The sequence below is a fragment of the Anomaloglossus baeobatrachus genome, chromosome 12, assembly GCF_048569485.1.
Source record: "Anomaloglossus baeobatrachus isolate aAnoBae1 chromosome 12, aAnoBae1.hap1, whole genome shotgun sequence".
In the NCBI taxonomy this organism is placed as follows: Eukaryota; Metazoa; Chordata; class Amphibia; order Anura; family Aromobatidae; genus Anomaloglossus; species Anomaloglossus baeobatrachus.
Window position 1 is genome coordinate 32,248,956 of NC_134364.1, and position 19,589 is coordinate 32,268,544.

Genomic DNA, 19,589 nt, shown 5'->3' on the forward strand with positions numbered 1-19,589 from the left:
TGGGCAGCCCCCCGCGATCGGGCGGCAATTTCATTACCTGACTATTCTTTGCAAGATGAATCAAAATGTGAAGGTGTATCTGTACAAAGCCGGGAATAAGAGCGAGCGTGGCCATCGCCAGGCACATCTCTCGCAGAGATCACTGGGGAATGGAGCGACCGCAGGAACATTTACCTTGATTACAATCAATAACGTTGCAGAACTCCCGGACGTTGTTTTCATTGATCTCCACTTGCTTTCTCTCTATGAATGCCGATATCCTTCTGTCAATCTACAGGGGGGTAAGAGCAGTAAAAATGATGGAAGTGAATGGGAAGAGAGGAATCGGCTAGGCTAAAGGAAAATAAAAGACGGCATGTGAGCGCCCATCTACTTTAGAGACTTGCCTTTGATTTTGGACCTGCTGAAAGCGACAGTGAGGAACAGCGAGGAGGACGGCTGTGGGCACAGCAATAAAATCACATCAAGGCTTACCTCCCCCAGAGGAAAATACAAGAACACAGACATGTGGAGGGAGCAAAAATACAATAAAATATACAATTTCTTAAATAATTTCCTTCCGTGCTTTGCATTTTAAATAGTCGAAAGCAAATGATTTCTTAAAGGGAACCTGTCACAGAATTGTTAGCGTTTTTCCATCGTAAATGTCTCGTTTTATTCGCCATTCTAGAACCTTTATTTCCCTTTCCCTGTATACCACTTCTGTTTAAGTGTTCAGAAACCAAAGAATCTATTGTAAACCAGTGGTGGGGAGGGGAGGGGGGAGATGCAGCTGCAGCTTTCCATTCTCTGGACATATGAGAGTTGGGAGAGCAGAAAATAGTAGAACTTGATTGGCTCAACATACACAAGATATATCTCATGTTATAAAAAGCTTAAAGGGAACCTGTCACCAGGTTTTTCCCTTATGAGCTGCGGCCACCAGCACTGAGCTCTTATATACAGCATTCTAAAACGCTGTATATAAGAGCCCAGGCCACTGTCTAGAACGTAAAAAAAACCACCTTTAAAATACTCACCTAAGGGGTGGTCCGGTCTGATGGGCATCGCTGGTCTCTGTCTGGCGCCTCCTATCTTCTTGCACTCGTGTTTACCTTCCCAGCTCTATGTGAATGACGCGTCCCACGTCATCCACACAGAGGCCGCTATTTCGCTCCTACACATATGCACTTCTCTCTGCCCGGCTGAGGGCAGATCACAGTACTGTAGTGCTCATGCGCGGGCGGTCTGACCTTTCTTTGCGCATGCGCACTACAATACTTTGATCTGCTCTCAGCAGGGCAGATCAAAGTGTGCCTGCGCAGGAGCACAACGGAGGCCTCTGTGTGGATGACATCATCCATAAGGAGCTGGGAAGGAGGACAGAGATGGAAGGAAGAGAAGAGGCAACAACATGAGATTAGCATCGCCCATCGGACCAGCGTTTTTTTTACGTTATACAGAGCAGCCTGGGCTCTTATACAGCATTGTAGAATACTGTATATATAAGGGCTCATTGTTGGTGCGAAAACACCAAGTTTATTACTGGTAGTCGTTTTTTCCATAATCCATGACAGCACCCATACAATCACATGGTGCCGTCATGGGTAGGGGAAAACACCAAGGTTACTTACTGGTAGTCGTTTTTTTCCAGAATCCATGACAGCACCCCTATAAATCACATGGTGCTGTCATGGGTAGGGGAAAACACCAAGGCTACTTACTGGTAGTCGTTTTTTCCAGAATCCATGACAGCGCCCATATAATCACATGGTGCTGTCATGGGTAGGGGAAAACACCAAGGTTACTTACTGGTAGCCAGTTTAACCAGAACCCATGACAGCACCACGTGATTATATGGGTGCTGTCATGGGTGAGGAGAAAAGTAGGATTTTTGTGTACTCACCGTAAAATCTCTTTCTCTTAGTCTTCATTGGGGGACACAGGACCATGGGTTATGCTGCTGTCACTAGGAGGCTGACACTAAGTAAACAGAAAAAGTTAGCTCCTCCCCAGCAGTATAACCCCTGAGCCGGAGGCGGGCTCAATCAGTTTAGTGCACAAGCAGTAGGAGGAGAGCCAAACAATCCTGGATAAAAACAAGGTAAAAAACTATGACGAACAGTCGTGTGACCAGTGACCTGGGAATGTGGGCACTGGGGAAACAGGCATGTCATATATAACGAAAAACACAAGCAGGGTGGGTGCTGTGTCCCCCAATGAAGACTAAGAGAAAGAGATTTTACGGTGAGTACACAAAAATCCTACTTTCTCTGTCGTTTCATTGGGGGACACAGGACCATGGGACGTCCAAAAGCAGTCCCTGGGTGGGAAGAAAACCATCACCGGAGATAGGAAGGAAGTCGCTTCCCCTTGCCGGGCTGACCCGGACCTACAAGCGCCTACGTTGTTACAGGTGTGCCACTGCCACCCGCAAACCTTGCACCAAGACTGGCCTCTGCCGAAGCTTGAGTGAGAACCTGTTAGAAACTAGCAAAGGTACGCCGACTAGATCGGGTGGTGGACCAGAGGACCTGGTTGACCGACGTCCGGAGCCCAATCGTGCAAGGGTGCCCCTTGCTCGGTAGACCGCGGCGGAAGTCCGACCTTCATGCGATAGTCTTCACATATGGAGGAAAGGATCCATGTGATATTCAGGCCCTTTGCGCCGGCCTATGCTTCTTGGGAAAGGGCGGAAGGATGGACTGACAGTCGGTGTAACCGACAAAAAAATGGTGTCCTGCCGACACGAAAGACTGAGGGCTCGTACCAGCCCTAGAACGAACTATGCCTCTTTCAGGCTGAGAGGGGAGCCTAGAACCGACAAAAACGAAACCTAAAGACCTCTTCTGGAAGGAAAGCCGAGGTGTCTCGGACAGAAACGAAGGGTTCTGGCTGGAACCCCCCCCTTATCCTGCTGGCGGAGCGGAAAAAGGGGGAGAAAAGACTACGAGAGGGCTGTCCGCCCTGATGCCGTCGATAACAAACAGATGGCCACAAGGAACCCACCTATCAAAACAGGTGGGAGCAGGGAAAAAAGGGGTACCTTGAGCAAACTCATCACTGGATTATGGTCCCACTTTTCTAGTGAACGATGAAAAACGCCGAGCCAGATGGACGTTTCTCTGAGCGAAGGCCCTGATTGACGGAAAGTGAAAAGTCTCTGAAGATGCGGTCCTCACACCACCGGGGGAGCTCTTTCCACGTGGAAATAAATCTTCGAGGGAACTGGATTCCATGCCCTCCTCAATGTCTGCCATCATCTTGTTCACAGACCTGACCGAGCCAGCCCCCGGGATCCACTGGTGAGGCCATGGAACCTGGGACTCCTGAGTCCTGGTAGACTAGAGGGGCCCCGACACGGAAGAATCTGGCGGTCTGGAAGGAGCCACGGGGCATCAGCGAGGAGATGAGTAAGTTATGCGAAGCTATGCTCGCCTGGGCCACTCCCGAGCTATCGCCTGCCTAGGTCCTTCTTGAGAACCCTCGAGAACATGGAACGCAGCGGGAAGATGCACGAGAGCCTGAACAAGCAACACGACCGGGCTTGGGCGTCGTCCTCTAGTCCAGAGCAGGTGGCGTACTCGACGCACCATGGACTTGAGAGTTGGATCGGAAGGCCAAAAAGTCACGACTGTAGGTCTTCCTTCGCCAGAGATCTGGCTGTTGATATCCCTGTTGGAGTCCTTTACCTACGCGAGAGCTATCGTACCGCGGAAATCGGCCGCCCAAACGTCCACGCTCGGGATGTGCTGCCGAGATTGGCGAATGAAAGAGCCCGTCCCAGAGCAAGAACCTCTTGGCCTCTTCACTTGCCATGAAGCTCTTTGCGTCTTCCTGGTGGAAGATGCGCATCACTGCTGTGGCATGGTCCGACTGGAACCTGACTGGACAATACAACCCAGAGAAGAAATTGTAACCGGGCTAACCGAATGGCTCCGAGTCCGGAATGCTGAAGGGGAGACGACACTCCAGGGGTGTCCCTCGGGACCGTGCCGAGGAATGGTGTGGTAGCGTACTCTAGTACGGGAGACTGGTGACGGTTGATAACAAGCTCCAGAGGAGGAAAGGGAATCTTCCCAGGGATGATTGGGAAGATTGGTCATCTAGGAGGAAATTGGCCGGTCACCCTCGAAGACGGAGCCTTCCTGTCCCCGCTCTTCAGTGTGTTCCGTTGGAGAGTCCGGGATGAAATCTGGTATGTGCACCATCGCTAACACCGCCACAGGCTGTCGAGGACTCGCATAGCAAAAAACCGAAGGGAAAAAACGAGAGCGGGAGGCAAAGAGCCGCAGGACCCTATGCCAGGAGGGAAACTGCTCCTGCGTGAGGAGTAGCAACCCTTGAACGGCTCGAATACCGTGCCTGAGGAGTGATGGACCGGGCCGGGTCTGGGAGGACTCCTTCCTGTAGCTCAGCTACCCTAGTAGCGAAAAGTGATGATGATGCTCTAAACCTCAAGGCGAGGGTACTTGAAGGGAGACTCTGGGTCTCCCGGTCGTTCCTGGGCAGAGAGAGCCTGGGAATGCGTAGGGATCGTGATCCCTGCAAGCACTCTTAGAAAGCTGGGACGGTCCGCAGCCACGCAAAGCGGAGATGGCTGTTGTAGGGATAAAGGTTTCCTGACGAACCTAACGTGAGGGAACGAGTCCTGGTGCATCAGAGCCGATGCCGGGAAAAGGATGTACCCTTCCCTTACGTAGCCAGTCTACCCTGACGTAGCCTAGGGGATAAACTGGACTCGCCTATCTCCGAAAGGGCGATCCCGAGAGCCGGAAAGGAAGTCAGCGACTTCCTAGACGTCGAATCTGCGTTCCTGATCCCGAGTCAGAGCTCTCGACGGGTAGGTACCCTGATGTTAGAGGCTCAGGCCGTGTAGCGGGGAGACACCAGATTTTGTAAAGAGAGGGTACTCACAGAAGCTGATAACCAGTCCTGGATCGGCATAGGTGGAGCGCGGACCTCTGCGTAGAGTGACCGTGGAGGCCCTGCGGAGCGTCCGATAGGGACGAGAAGCCAGGAGGAACCCAGGCGGGTGAAGTACAGGGTAGCGTGCCCCTTCATCACGGAGCCCTCTACGAGAAGGGGTAAGACAATATAAGGGACTTACCGCTGGTAAAAATTGTGTCCGAGGAATATCCGTGCTCACGCAGTCACACGGCGAACTGGATGTCCACTGAAAACCCGCAGGGGCCCGCACCTTCCTGTCTGCAAGGTGCCATGCCCCCTCTCTCCAGAGCCCTCTGGGGGAATGATAATGACAATAACACGACTTACCGCAGGTAAACGCCGTGTCTGGTTGTTGTCTGTGATCACTCAGCGACTCCAGTGTGGCCTGCCCATTCTCACCGAGACCCCTTTTTGTAGAAGGGAATAAAGACGATGACTAGACTTACCGCTGGTAAACTTCGTGTATGGCAGTTGACTGTGAGCACGCGGTAACTCAGCAAGCTCTGGATGTCGTCTGAGCAGGGTCCGCTCCAAATGACTTAAGGGGGACCTGCGTGCATGGAGATAAGGGGGCTGTCCGTAGCCTTACGGCCTGACTCACCAATTCCAGCAGGCCTTTAGACATGCGCCAAAACATCCAGGTCCTGCTCGGAGTCCAGCAGAGGTGGAAAGCCTGGGCCATCACCCGAGAGGTCGGAAGACTGCCGGAGAAAAAGCAGTCTGGACCTGGGGAATAAGGTGGAAAACAGGGGGGCCACAAAAGACGAGACCTGTCGGGTCCGCTTCTAGCATAGGAAAGGTCCCTGGTACAAGACTCACCTCCCCAAGGGGATTGCGCTAGACCTATGGAAGGCATAACCGAGTATTGGCCGGGGACGCAGCGCATGCGCGCGAAGCCGAGGGCCGGCGGCGAGGGGATCTATGACCTGAGACAGGGCATTAACCCGCCGGAGGGGACTAAACTAAAAACTCGAGCTGGGAGCGCGATATAAAAAAAAAAGGTGAAGCAAAACAAGTGCCCGAAAGTACTGTAGGAGTTAAGGTGCAAAAAACTCATGTATGTAAAATTTTTAATAAAAATCGACCTAAAATAAAAAATATATCCACTAAGAAAAGTGTGTTTTAGTCTCTCCCCCGGAAAAATAAGGTGACGCTGAGGCCTCAGTAAACCCAGACTAGTAGTCTGGAATAAATTCCCATTCTCCTTTTTTTTTTTTTTTTTTTTTTTTTTTCTCTCTTTATTTAAAATGGACGCTGTGAGCGGGAAAAAAATATCCCCCACCCCCCAAGTGATGCCTGGAGCACGGCCGAGGGCGGGAACGGAGAGGCCGGCGTCCAATAGCGCCGTGCGGGAGGCGGGCCTGGGGACGCCGAGGACAGGGCCGAAGCCGGGGACTAAATTTTGGAGGTGCCGGGGCGGACAGAGGCCGCGCCGGCGGACCCGGCCGCAGCGGCGGCGGAGAGGATCCTCGGCGCGCTGTGCGGGATGCGGCCTGGGCACGCCGAGGACGGGGCCCAAGCAGAGGCACCGTCGCGGGCAGAGGCCGCGCCGGCGGACCCGGCCGCAGGCGGCGGCGGGGAGGATCCTCGGCGCGCCGTGCGGGATGCGGCCTGGGCACGCCGAGGACGGGGCCCAAGCAGAGGGACCGTCGCGGGCAGAGGCCGCGCCGGCGGACCCGACCGCAGGCGGCGGCGGAGAGGATCCTCGGCGCGCCGTGCGGGATGCGGCCTGGGCACGCCGAGGACGGGGCCTGGGGGACCGAGGACAGTGGCCGAGCGGAGGTGCCATTGCGGACAGATGCAGCGCCGGCGGAGCCAACCTCAGGAGGCGCTGTAAAAGGTACAGGGGCAGCGCCGGCGGACCCGGCCGCAAGCGGCGGCGGCGCAGCAGCGATGCGGGGCCGCCCGACCTCGGAGCCGGCAGGGAGCTCCACGGACGCAGCGGGGGAGTCCGGCGAGTAGGCCCAGACCGGGGCCTCAATTTCTGCAGCCGTCCGAGGGGGGGGGAAGGTAGGGGTCCTACCTGATCCGCGGCGCGCTGTCCAGTGTGCAGGCTGAGACTCTGCACATGCTCCTGTGTGCTCCGCTCAGCGAAGGAATGGCTGCGGGCACCTGGAAGCAGGCTGAAGAAGGCAGGGAGTTGGACGCCATTGGGGTGGAAGCCCCTAAATGTAGCAGCGTTGCGGGCCCCATCCAAAAACTCCAGATGCGCTGCGGAGGTCCAGTCCCTGCTGTATGCCCCTTGCGACCCTTTGGGGTGGTACCGCAGGGTGAATAGGGGTGCCCAGAAAAATTCAGCCCCGCGTGCCAACCGGGGAGTGGTACCGTGGAATTGGACGGGGGAGAGGGCCCGACAACTCAAGCCTCTGCGACCTAGGGGAGCGGTACCCACACGGGCTGCGAGAGCTGAGGTAGAGAAAAGATACCTGCAGAAAAAGAAAATTACCACAGATGAGAGCGACGAGCGTCGCCGAGAAAAAATGAAAAAAATAACGCAAAAAATCAAGTGGCTGAAGGGGGCCCAGACGGCCCACATCAGCCTCCTACGACACTAAGCAAAAAACTGATTGAGCCCGCCTCCGGCTCAGGGGTTATACTGCTGGGGAGGAGCTAACTTTTTCTGTTTACTTAGTGTCAGCCTCCTAGTGACAGCAGCATAACCCATGGTCCTGTGTCCCCCAATGAAACGACAGAGAAAACCTGGTGACAGCTTCCCTTTAAGCTTTTTATAACATGAGAAATACCTTGTGTATACTGAGCCAATCAAGTTCTACCATCTTCTGCTCTCTGCCCACTCTCATATGTACAGAGAATGGAAAGCTGCAGCTGCATCTCCCCCCTCTCCGCCACAGTTTTGGATTATTTGGTTTCTGAACATTTAAACAGAGGCAGTATACAGGAAATAAAATGCTACATTTACTACGGGAAAATACATGCAAATGCAATAATGACCAAGCCACAATTACGGTTAAGGTATACAAATGGGCACCTATTAATATTTCTCTTAGTTTGGGCTAATATATATTTATAGATCTCTTGGATAACACTTTTTATAGGATGATGCAGTGAGTAATTAAAGAACAAGGGATAATAATATTCTGTCAATTCTATGGATATGCTGTAATTATGTATTTTGTGTCTATGTTCAGCTGTTGTGTTTCTCCAATGTCCCTCGGGATCAATAATGTGCATCGTATCGTATCATATCATATAAAGTATATGTGTTTCCAGCACCAGACAATTTACTTACACAGTGGCCTACAAATTCAGACTTCCCTGTGCCGGCAGCTGAGACGTAGCCGTGCTGCTAAGGCTTCTTTCACAAAACACTTTTTTGGCATCAGGCATGATCTGGCGAAAAAAAACTGATGTGACGGATCCGGCGAAAAAAACGGATCAGTTGCATCAGTTTTTTCCATCAATTCCTTCAGCTTTTTGTCGGATCCGTTGTGTTACTGAACGTTTTTTTGCCGCATTACACCGGATCCGGCGTCCATGGGCTTCCATGATACAACACACCGTACGGCGCCGGATATGGCACGATACGGTTTTTCCATGGAGAAAAAATGTTCCCCTCAGCGTTCCATCCGGCCGCCGGACAAACAAATTATGCCGGATCCAGTGAAAGCCGGATAGAACGCAAGGCCATCCGGCGCTCATAGAAGTCTATGGGGGGAAAAAACTGATCCGGCGGCGACAGACACCGGATCCGTTTTTTCAGGTTTTTTGCAGAATTGTGGCTGATGGCAAAAAACTGATGTGTGAAAACAGCCTTAGACCGCCTTTACACGTCCGTGTCTCCGGTATGTGTTTGGTCCGTTTCCTCACGTACCGGAGACACGGGCACACGCAGACCCATTAAAATCAATGGGTCTGCGCTCATGTGTGTGTTCTGCCATGGATCGTGTGTACGTGTGGAGTATACATGTGTCTGTGTGCTCCACATGTAGACATGACCATTTTTCTCCGGCATCACGGGTGTCACACGGACCGCAAACGTACCACACGGAGGTGTTCCGTGCGACACGCACCGGAGAAAACACACGTGTCTGAGAAAGAAAATAAAAAAAAAAAAAACTTTACTCACCTTCTCCAGCCCTGCTGTCTCTGCCGCTGCTGTCACTTGTTTCCGACCGCCGCTCATTATGCTCATTGCATATTCACTTCACTGCGGCCGGAAGCTGCAGCAGCAGCGGGGAGTCGGCAGGACCGGAGACCGAAGATCAGCACCACGGACAGCGACGCCAGGGACAGGTGAGCAGAAAGTTCCCGTTCTCAGTGTTTTATCACGGATAACACACGGAGAACACACGCGTGCCATAAACACGGCTCATGGAGGGCAAAACGCACCTCTGACACGTGCGTGAAAATCATGCGTGATTTTCACGGACGTGTGAAAGAGGCCTAAGATAGTTCCCATTTAAATAGCAATTTACAAACTAACTACCAGTTTTTTGCCTTATAAACTAAAGATAGTGCCATTATGGCACTAAAATGCTGAATTAAAATAAATACCTTTAGCTGATATACCCGAGCTTTGATTGTGGAGTAATCTTTATCCAAACATTCGAAAATGGCTCCATTGGTGCAGTGCCTTGAGCATCGGTGGGGGACTTTGTGGGTTGGGTCTTCAGTAATGCTTCCTCCCCTCTGACCGTCATGATTAGTAGCATTTTCACATTTTTCTCCAAGGCTTCAATAAAATGGCACCTGAATTAGCGCATTAGCGTACCACGATCTCCAGAGCCATTTTATTGCAGACATTGTAAAGATGAATATAAGCGGCGGAGCAGGCGCAGATTGAATATTTTTTTTTTTTTTTACCAGTGCACATGCCGCCGCTGGTTATAGTCATCTCCACGGTGTCCTCAGTAACATGGTGGCGGAGATCGCGGTACATGCATGCGCCGATTTCAAAGCCATTTTATTTAAGCCTTGGAGGAATAACTTGAAAATAGTACTGCGCATGCGCCAGAGGTAATACTCACCGTGGCGGCAGGGGGAGGCAGGCAGCCACGGGAGGAAGCATTACCGAAGACCCAACCCACAAAGTCCCGCACCGATGTTCAAGCCACTGCACCAATGATGTCATTTTCGGATTACCCTGCAAACAAGACTCGGATTTATCAGCTAAAGGTATCATTTTAATCATCGTCTTAGTACCATTATGGCACTGCCTTTAGTTTATAGGGCAAAAACATGATGGTTGGTTCCCTTTAGAAAAACCCTTTAAAACCCACTTTACACGCTATGATTTATCTGACGATATGTCGTCGGGGTCACGGTTTTCGTGACGCACTTCCGTCATCGTTAGCGGCGTCGTTGCGTGTGACACCTACGTGCAACTCCGAACGATAGCAAATAGGGTGAAAATCGTTGATCGTTGACACGTCGTTCAGTTTCAAAATATTGTTCGTCGTTTGGAACGCAGCAGGCATATTGCTACGTTTGACACCCTGCCAACGACGAACAACATCCACACGACCGCCTTGGTCCAACAATATATCTCTGAACGATGTAGCGTTGTTTGTGAGATCATTACGTGTGACCGCTAATAAACGACCTATGTGAGATCTCGGCAAATCGTAACTACGATCTGGGCGTGTCACATCGCTAACGAGATCACTAGCGATATCGTTGTGTAAAGCAGCCTTAAGCTTAGGATATTGAGGACAACCTATTCTTAGGCCCCAGCACACACTGGACTAATGTCGGCCAAACCTGCTGACACTCGGGTTCAGCCGACACCCCAATATGTATGGAGGTGCAGTCCAATGGATTGTCAGCAGAGATGTCAATCAGTTACATCTGATTTCAGAATGACAATCGTCTTATTCTTCCAAAAATAAGCCTCCAGCAGAGACGTTGGTTGTTTAGTCATATAGAACACAGCAATAGTCGACCGATTGAACGCTCCTGTGTATGGGTAGAGACGGTCGAGAATCATTGTTCAGTTAATAGTCATCTAATTTGTATGGGCGGTGTCATGCATGGAATAGGAGATGTCCGTATGTACCGTGAAACATATGCGTTCAGACCGACAGGTGTCTGATTCACTACAATACCATCAACAAAAGTTGGGGGGGGACACAATACAACAGAGGTCCCTGCTGTGAGGGGGCGCCTCCTGCACTCACCTGAAGCTGACTCCTGAGCTCCCTAGCATTCCTATACAGGCTCCCTCATCCTGTCGGTGAGCAGGATACCTTGAACCCTCAGCTGGCCCTAAACTCACCCTGTCTAGTGAGTAAGCCGACGAGTACACTACACTCACCACTACACTAATAACATGGAGGGAAAGGAAAGAGACTGGTGTTTTGTATCCTTCTGTTTATCCCCCATATTTCACAGCAGCAGACAGACTCCAAAGTTGTAGGTGGATGGACACAGGACAAGTCCTCAGCAGCTCCTTCCACCAGGCTGGCCGGAGTAAAATAAATTGTAACAACAGTAATGACTGCTGGAAAACTCCACTATTTAAACCTAAATGGGCGTGAGCTCAAAGCAGCTACAGCTGACCTGCCCTGCTCAGAGCTGCTTGCAAAAACAACTAACATTAACTCATGAGATGCCAAAGGATAGGAAACGTCCTTTAAATGAAGAGTTTAGATGGAAATAGGAGGCTCCAGTCCTAAGGCTGTTACTACTTTCAAAACAGTAGGGAGACGACAGTGACAGCCGGCTCAGAAAAGGCCATCAAAATCATATCGGTGGCAGTCTGATATCCAACACTCCTCTGATCAGCTGTTTTCAGAACCAATGGTGGCCGGATGCCGAGTCTGAACACAGCTAGAGATGACAGCCCTAATCACTGTATATTGGCCGCTCTCAGGCACTGGAGCTCTGGTCCTATTCACTTCAATAGGAGCGGAGCACAGCCACTACACCGGTAATGTAGCTGTGCTGTACCGGCTCCAACCACTGCAGCCGCCGGAACCGAAAACAGACATCAGTGCTCATGCCGGAGCCCTAGTGCTCCGATACTGATGACTTATTCCAGGGATACATCATCAATACCTTTATCCTCTAACATTTTCACCAAAATAACTCAAGGTGCTAAGTAACATTTTACTTAAAAATGTAAAACAGCAAAAATGCAAATAAACAAAAGTGAAGTGTAACTCACCTCTGACTTATCCGCCTGTATCTGGACAACGGCGGGGTCAGGCGGACACTCCGAGCTCTTATTTGTGCTGATATTTCCAATATTAATGTTCTCCTTCACTTCCACCACGTCCGCAGTCCCGGGGGCCTCTGTGGTCGGCGGTGGGGCAGCACTCTGCTCTGCTTTCACCATTGTTTGAAGCTGATCTAAATGAGGCTTTAATAAAAAATAAAAAAAATAAATAAATAAATAAAAATAAGTATATATAATAAATTATTTTAAAGGATCATCAAACATTTGATAGGACAAACCCTTCAAAATGTGGCCGGGGGACAATCATCTGGTATGTACCAACATGGAAAATATCCAGAAATGTAATTTTTGGACACTAAAGGGTTATTACCATCTCTAAAATCCTAACCCATTATGTAGAAGGTGAAGTAATAATAATACTAGCAAATCCCTCCAATTAGAAATGTAGTATAATTCTACTAATATAGCCATGTCTCTTACCTCATGTGCAGGGCATTGCAGCTTAGATATCCATGGTTACATCCACTCATATAGTGACAGTTGGTCATGGTTGTAACCATGGATACCTAAGCTGCAATGCCCTGCACATGAGGTAAGAGACATGGCTATATCAGGAGAACTATACTAGAACTAACTGTCACTACATGAGTGGACGTAACCATGGATACCTAAGCTGCAATGCCCTGCACATGAGGTAAGAGACATGGCTATATCAGGAGAACTATACTAGAACTAACTGTCACTACATGAGTGGATGTAATCATGGATACCTAAGCTGCAATGCCCTGCACATAAGGTAAGAGACATGGCTGTATCAGGAGAACTATACTGCATTTCTAATTGGAGGTAAATAATAATAATAATTCATCATCACCACTACTACACATACTACATATAGGGATAGGGTCTTGGAGATAGGAATACCCTTCTAATTAAAAAGTATAATCCTGGATTTGTTTGGTTTTTTTTTTGGGAGTGGCGCAGGGGGGAGAACATGGGCCAAAGCGAAGGAAAGAGGACTAACTTCTACCAAGCAATGCCCACATCCATAAATCTAGTCTGTGTATACACATAGTGCCGTCCCTCCAAAAGGTCACTCTGCGCCCCATTCACACTATTATTTTTGATCGGATTTTTCCAACCTTTTTTGTGTGTGTCTTTAGATTTTTTTTGCAAGTTAATTATGTAATATACCTGCACGCAACCTCAGATCCTCACCAGATCTCCTTCTCTACTCCTCTCTTATCTCCTCTTACCACAATCGCATACAAGATTTCTCCTGTGCCTCCCCCATACTCTGGAACGCTCTACCCCAATATATCAGACTCTCACCTACCGTGGAAACCACCAAAAGGAACCTGAAGACCCACCTCTTCCAACAAGCCAAAAACCTATAAAAAACCCTCAGACCAGTACACCACAGCACAGCACAACCAGCTCTGTCCTCACCCATCCCCTGTAGACTGTGAGCCCTCGCGGGCAGGGTCCTCTCTCCTCTTGTACCCTCACCCATCCCCTGTAGACTGTGAGCCCTCATGGGCAGGGTCCTCTCTCCTCTTGTACTCTCACCCATCCCTCGTAGACGGTGAGCCCTCGCGGGCAGGGTCCTCTCTCCTCCTGTACCCTCACCCATCCCTTGTAGACTGAGCCCTCGTGGGCAGGGTCCTCTCCTCTTGTACCCTCACCCATCCCTCGTAGACTGTGAGCCCTCGCAGGCAGGGTCCTCTCTCCTCCTGTACCCTCACCCATCCCTTGTAGACTGTGAGCCCTCGCGGGCAGGGTCCTCTCTCCTCCTCTACCCTCACCCATCCCCTGTAGACTGAGCCCTCGTGTGCAGGGTCCTCTCTCCTCCTCTACCCTCACCCATCCCCTGTAGACTGAGCCCTCGTGGGCAGGGTCCTCTCTCCTCCTGTACCCTCACCCATTCCCTGTAGACTGAGCCCTCGCAGGCAGGGTCCTCTCTCCTCCTCTACCCTCACCCATTCCCTGTAGACTGAGCCCTCGCGGGCAGGGTCCTCTCCTCCTGTACCCTCACCCATCCCCTGTAGACTGAGCCCTCGTGGGCAGGGTCTTCTCTCCTCCTGTACCCTCACCCATCCCCTGTAGACTGAGCCCTCGTGGGCAGGGTCTTCTCTCCTCCTGTACCAGTCTGTGCCTTGTAATGTTCATGATTATTGCACTTATTTTTTATGTATGCCCCTTTTCACTTGTAAAGCGCCATGGAATTGATGGCGCTATAATAATAAATAATAATAATATTGAGTGACTGATGACAGTATCTGCCGCTGCCAGGCACACAAAGCCTTACGAGAGCTGCCGTTAGCACGACAAGTTGACAAGTCAGCGAGGAGATAGTCACAAAACTTAAGGTTCTCTAACTTATTTCTTAAGAATTAATGAAGGATTTCTGCTGTGCACACCTCATTTACATATCTACATAATTACCGATTGTTACTCCTTCCTCATAGTTTGCATGCTGTACTTTTTTTCTGCTGCAGATTATCTGATTAGATCGCTTTATATCCAGCGGAATAAAAAAAAAAAAAAAAAAAAAAAAAAAAAAACACACACTGAACAGACTGCAGAGCGAGCGTCATGTGTTTAAAAGGAAACGTTCACAGGCGAGGAGAAAAAAAAAACAAAACCCTTGAAATAAAAAATCCCCCCCATTAATAAAAAGTTTAAAAAAAACCCTCATCAGATGTGTCTTAGGCTATGTGCCATTACTAATGAGCAGGTTCGCAGATAACCAGGACCAGTGGGTCCCAGTCATCTGGTTTTTAAAATCCGGAACGGACGCTGGTCCCCATATAAGTCTATGGGGACCAGTATGCGGAGATTAAAAATGTTGGTAGAAGTGATAGGGAACCGCATGCTGTTTTGTTTTTTTTTGACAAATGCTAGAACGGCCAGTGGGCGGGGAAAGCAGTGCATATGGATGAGCAATAATGAGCGGCCCAGGAAGTGAAGGAGAGGCCGCGGGAGCAGTTACAGCCACACCGGAGCCTCGGTAAGTATCGCTTGCTACATTGTTATTTCCCTTTTTTTTTTGATCATCCGAGTTGCCGGATCTTGATCAACACCTGGAATCCCTGGCCCAGGCTCAACACTCATACATTTATAGCCACGCGGATCCGGACTTTTACCCGGGGACGGGGGGGGGAATACGACATTCAAAATAATCCGTTAAGCTCCTTTGTCCCCTGGCAGGGGACATCAATATTTTATACGCATTTTACTGTCCTAAGTCCCTTCTAGCGGGCAAGTGAGTGGAAAGTCCCTTTTCTAAGCATAGCAGGCAGTGATATTTTTGGCAGCCAATGGTTGCATCAGTTCTTGACGACCTTTGACCCGACCAAGTTTCATTTTCTTCTTGATTTACAAGTGAAAATGGCTAAGATAGCGAAACGCAGGTGCGTGAATCCAGACGAAGGCAGCGTGTAATCGATACTAGTGAAAGTAGTAATAGCGAGAGCGATGCGGACGATGGAAGGGAAGTTGTAGAGTCAGAACAGAGTGATGTTGGAAGCGTTTTTTCCACCGATTTCAGCGACGAAGATGACGAGGGTACGGAGGTCGACGCCAATGGGTGACAACGAATGTCGTCTTCTGACAATGGGTTTGAGCAGATTCCGTTTTCACTACCGAACGCTGGCATAAATATAACTGATAACGACCTATAATAGGTTTTCAATTGGCGAAACAGGAGATTGTACTGGATAGGAAAAGGTTAAAAACAAAAAAAAAAAAAAAAACCACTACCTATATGCACACAATCTGTAACCAAATCTGCACATTCTGGCAGGAAATATGAGTTGTTGACGCTATTTGCTTTGGGTTTTTTTATGTGGGGTTTTACACACAAAGAATTGACATGCTGCAGATTTTTCTGCAACAAAATCTTCAAAGGAAAAAATCCTGAATGTGTGCATTACACTTCAGGTTTCTCAGACTATCCTTGCAGATTTGTGAACATCTGCAAAAAACAAACAGCAATAAAAAAAAAATAGGACAAAAACACACCGTGTGCACACAGCCTTAGGGTAAGTTCACACAGTGCGTTTTTCGCGGCGTTTTTGCGCAGTTTTCGGGTGCGTTTTTGCTCAGAAAACTGCATGACTTTGCTTCCCCAGCAAAGTCTATGAGTTTTCATTTTTGCTGTCTGCACACAGCGTTTTTTTTCAGCTGCGTTTTTGTGGTGCCACAAAAATGCAGCATGTCAATTATTCCCGCGTTTTTCACTGCGCTTTTCATCCATTGAGTGCAATGGGATGTTGAAAGACGCAATGAGAAACGCAAATAGCTGCGTTTTGGTGCGTTTCTAAGACTAAAAACGCAGCTATAAACGCAGGAGGTGGGTAGTAAAGCGACGTGTACAGGAAGAGGATTCCTTCTGTCAGTAAACACAGAAGCGTGAATCCTCCCGGTACAGTCACCGCCGCTTCCACCTCCGGTCCTGTGCATGTCTGCTCCCGTGCGGCGTCATGTCAGGGCGGGAGGTGGAAGCGGCTGTGAAAACAAAAGTGAACAGTAGAAAAAAATAAGTTATACTCACCTGTCTGCAGGGTCCCGGTGCCATGCCCGCTCCCATCTCCTCTCACGGTATCGCCGCTCCGGCAGTGTGCAGACGGCTGGGACACCTCCGATGGATGCAGGACCTGGCGATGGATCACCTGATGCAGTCACCTGACGCATCAGGTGATCGTAAGTCTCGGGCTGACGCCAGCGGCCGGCCGGCTTCAACTATCAGCGGATGCGTCAGGAGACTTCATCCCTGATTACCGGCAGCTGCTGCAGCGATCGGACGGGATCAGACTCCGCTGCAGGAGCTGCCGGTAATCAGCACATAAGTGAGTATTATTTTTTTTTTTTGCCCCGATGCATCAGCTGATTGTATAATCGGCTTTTATGCAATCAGCTGATGTGTGATGTGATTCAGCCCCTAGAACCTGACACATCATCTGATCACTTTGCCTTCCAGCAAACCCATCAGATATTGGATCCGGATTGGATGGCGCGGGACCCTTGACCCAGGATTACTGCGGAGGGGGGTTCTTTATTTCAATAAAGATGGAGTCACTAATTGTGTTGTGTTTTATTTCTAATAAAAATATTTTTCTGTGTGTTGTGTTTTTTTTTTATCTTTACTAGAAATTCATGGTGGCCATGTCTAATATTGGCGTGACACCATGAATTTCGGGCTTAGGGCCAGCTATACAGCTAGCCCTAACCCCATTATTACCCAGCGAGCCACCCGGCATCAGGGCAGCTGGAAGAGTTGGATACAGCGCCAGAAGATGGCGCTTCTATAAAAGCGCCATTTTCTGGGGTGGCTGCGGGACTGCAATTCACAGCGGGGGTGCCCAGAAAGCATGGGCACCCTGCACTGTGGATTCCAATCCCCAGCTGCCTAGTTGTACCCGGCTGGACTCAAAAATTGGGCGAAGCTCACGTCATTTTTTTTTTTTTTTTTTTTAAATTATTTCATGAAATTCATGAAATAATTAAAAAAAAAGGGCTTCCCTATATTTTTGGTTCCCAGCTGGGTACAAATAGGCAGCTGGGGCTTGGGGGCAGCCCGTACCTGCCTGCTGTACCCGGCTAGCATACAAAAATATGGCGAAGCCCACGTCATTTTTTTTGTTTGGGGGGGGGGGGGGGAAGAAATCCTGCATACAGTCCTGGAAGGAGGATGCTGAGCCTTGTAGTTCGACAGCTGCTGTCTGCTCTCCTGCATACACTATTGGATGGAGGATGCTGAGCCTTGTAGGTCTGCTCCCCCTGACTCTCCCTCAAGCATACAGTCCTGGATGGAGCATGCTGAACCTTGTAGTTCTGCAGCTGCTGTCTGCTCTCCTGCATAAACTATTGGATGGAGTATGCTGAGCCTTGTAGTTCTGCAGCTGTCTGCTCTTCTGCATACACTAGTGGAGAATGAAGAACACATTGAAGGAAATAACAGACATTTTTTTTGGTTCACTGATAAAAAACGCATAAAGACGCAGTGAGCAAAAACGCAGCAAAACGCAGCAAAAAAGGCACCAAATCGCGGCAAAACGCGTGCGTTTTTTTTGCCGCGGGTGCGTTTTTGTGCTGTTTTTGCCGCAAAAACGCACAAAAATGCAGCGTCAAAAAACGCAGTGTGTGAACCTAGCCTTAGGCTATGTGCGCACTAGACCGTTTTACCCGCGGATTTGCCGCGGAAATTTCTTGAGAAAGATTAGAAATCTTTCTGCAGACATTTCCCAGCAAAACCTGTGTGTAAAAAAAATAGCTGTGCGCACGCTGTGGATTTTTCTCAAGTAAATTTCTTGAGAAAATTTTCTCGAGAAACTTTCGAGAAAATGAGCATGTCCATTATTTTCCACAGGTACCTGCGGAATACCCCCGGAATTTCAATACTTGCATGTGTCAGGAACAACCTGCGGAAAATCTGCGGTGAAATCGCGGTAAAATCGCGGCAATTCCGCGGTAAAAACGCATGCGTTTTTACCACGGATTTGGTGCGTTTTTTTCCGCAGGTGCGGGAATCTTCAACTCCCAGAATGTCTCTCGAAAGTTTCTTGAGAAAAAGGACATTTCTAGTGCGCACATAGCCTAAGGCTATGTGTCCACGCTACGGAAAATGCGCGGATTTTGCCGCGGATTTCTCGCGGAAAAGCCGCGGAATTTCCCGAAAATCTGCAGCAGCAGCACTTCCAGCCATTTCTATGGCTTTTTGGAAATGCTGTGCCCATGCTGCGGATTTTGTGCGGATTTTGATCCGGAAAAATCTGCAACATGTCAATTATTGTTGCGGATTTTGATCCGGATTTTGGCTTCAGCTTCAGGAGTTGGGAAAAAAAAAAATCCGCACCAAAATCCGCGGCAATTCTGCGGTAAATCCGCGGCAAATCCGCACCTTTGAAAAGGTGCGGATTTTGCGGGAAAGCGCGGATTTTCATGCAGAAAAATCCGCAGCAACATTCTACCGTGGGACACATAGCCTTATACTGTTCATACTTTCAAGCGTCTTTTAAACCAATCAGGTTTTCAAAAGCGGAAATATTCCTTTTTTGGAGACTTTTTGTAGGAGTTTTCTTTTCCTGAAGAAGTTTTTTTTTTTTGGGGGGGGGGGGGGTTCCCCCTAAATGTTCTTTCCAGCCTTTCGGTACACCAGTGCCTACTTCGGAGAAGTTTCCTTCAGGATTCTCTTAAAAAAAAAAAAGTGACATCCACTTGTTTTTCCCCACTAGGAATTTTTCAAAAACCTCTTCAGAATGGGGTGGGGTGAACTTCTATGAACATCAAAGTGGATTTCCCATAGAAATGAATTGTAAAACATTTCCAATAGTTTTTAGTGGAGATTTTTGGAGAAGATCTGGCAAAAAAAAATTCTTCTAAAAACCAAAGTGATCCTATTTCTACATGCACATTGAGCACCACCCAATTAAGTTGGCTACCAGAAAGAGGGGGTCTCCACAACAACCCCCTGGATACCAGAGTCATGTATTTCTTTCTTTTCGATTGATCTTACCCATGT

At 49.2% G+C, this 19,589-nt stretch overlaps 1 protein-coding gene across 1 annotated transcript in view; it reads right to left on the bottom strand.

The window, feature by feature from the left end:
• The window catches only part of MBIP (MAP3K12 binding inhibitory protein 1), a 56,377-nt gene that overhangs the window by 26,300 nt on the left and 10,488 nt on the right, over nt 1–19,589 (bottom strand). The window contains exons 4-5 of the mRNA XM_075331229.1: nt 12,056–12,250; nt 175–271 (exon numbers count right to left, since the gene is read on the bottom strand). Of these exons, the coding sequence (XP_075187344.1) occupies nt 175–271; nt 12,056–12,250 (292 nt within the window). The remainder of the gene's footprint in view (nt 1–174; nt 272–12,055; nt 12,251–19,589) is intronic.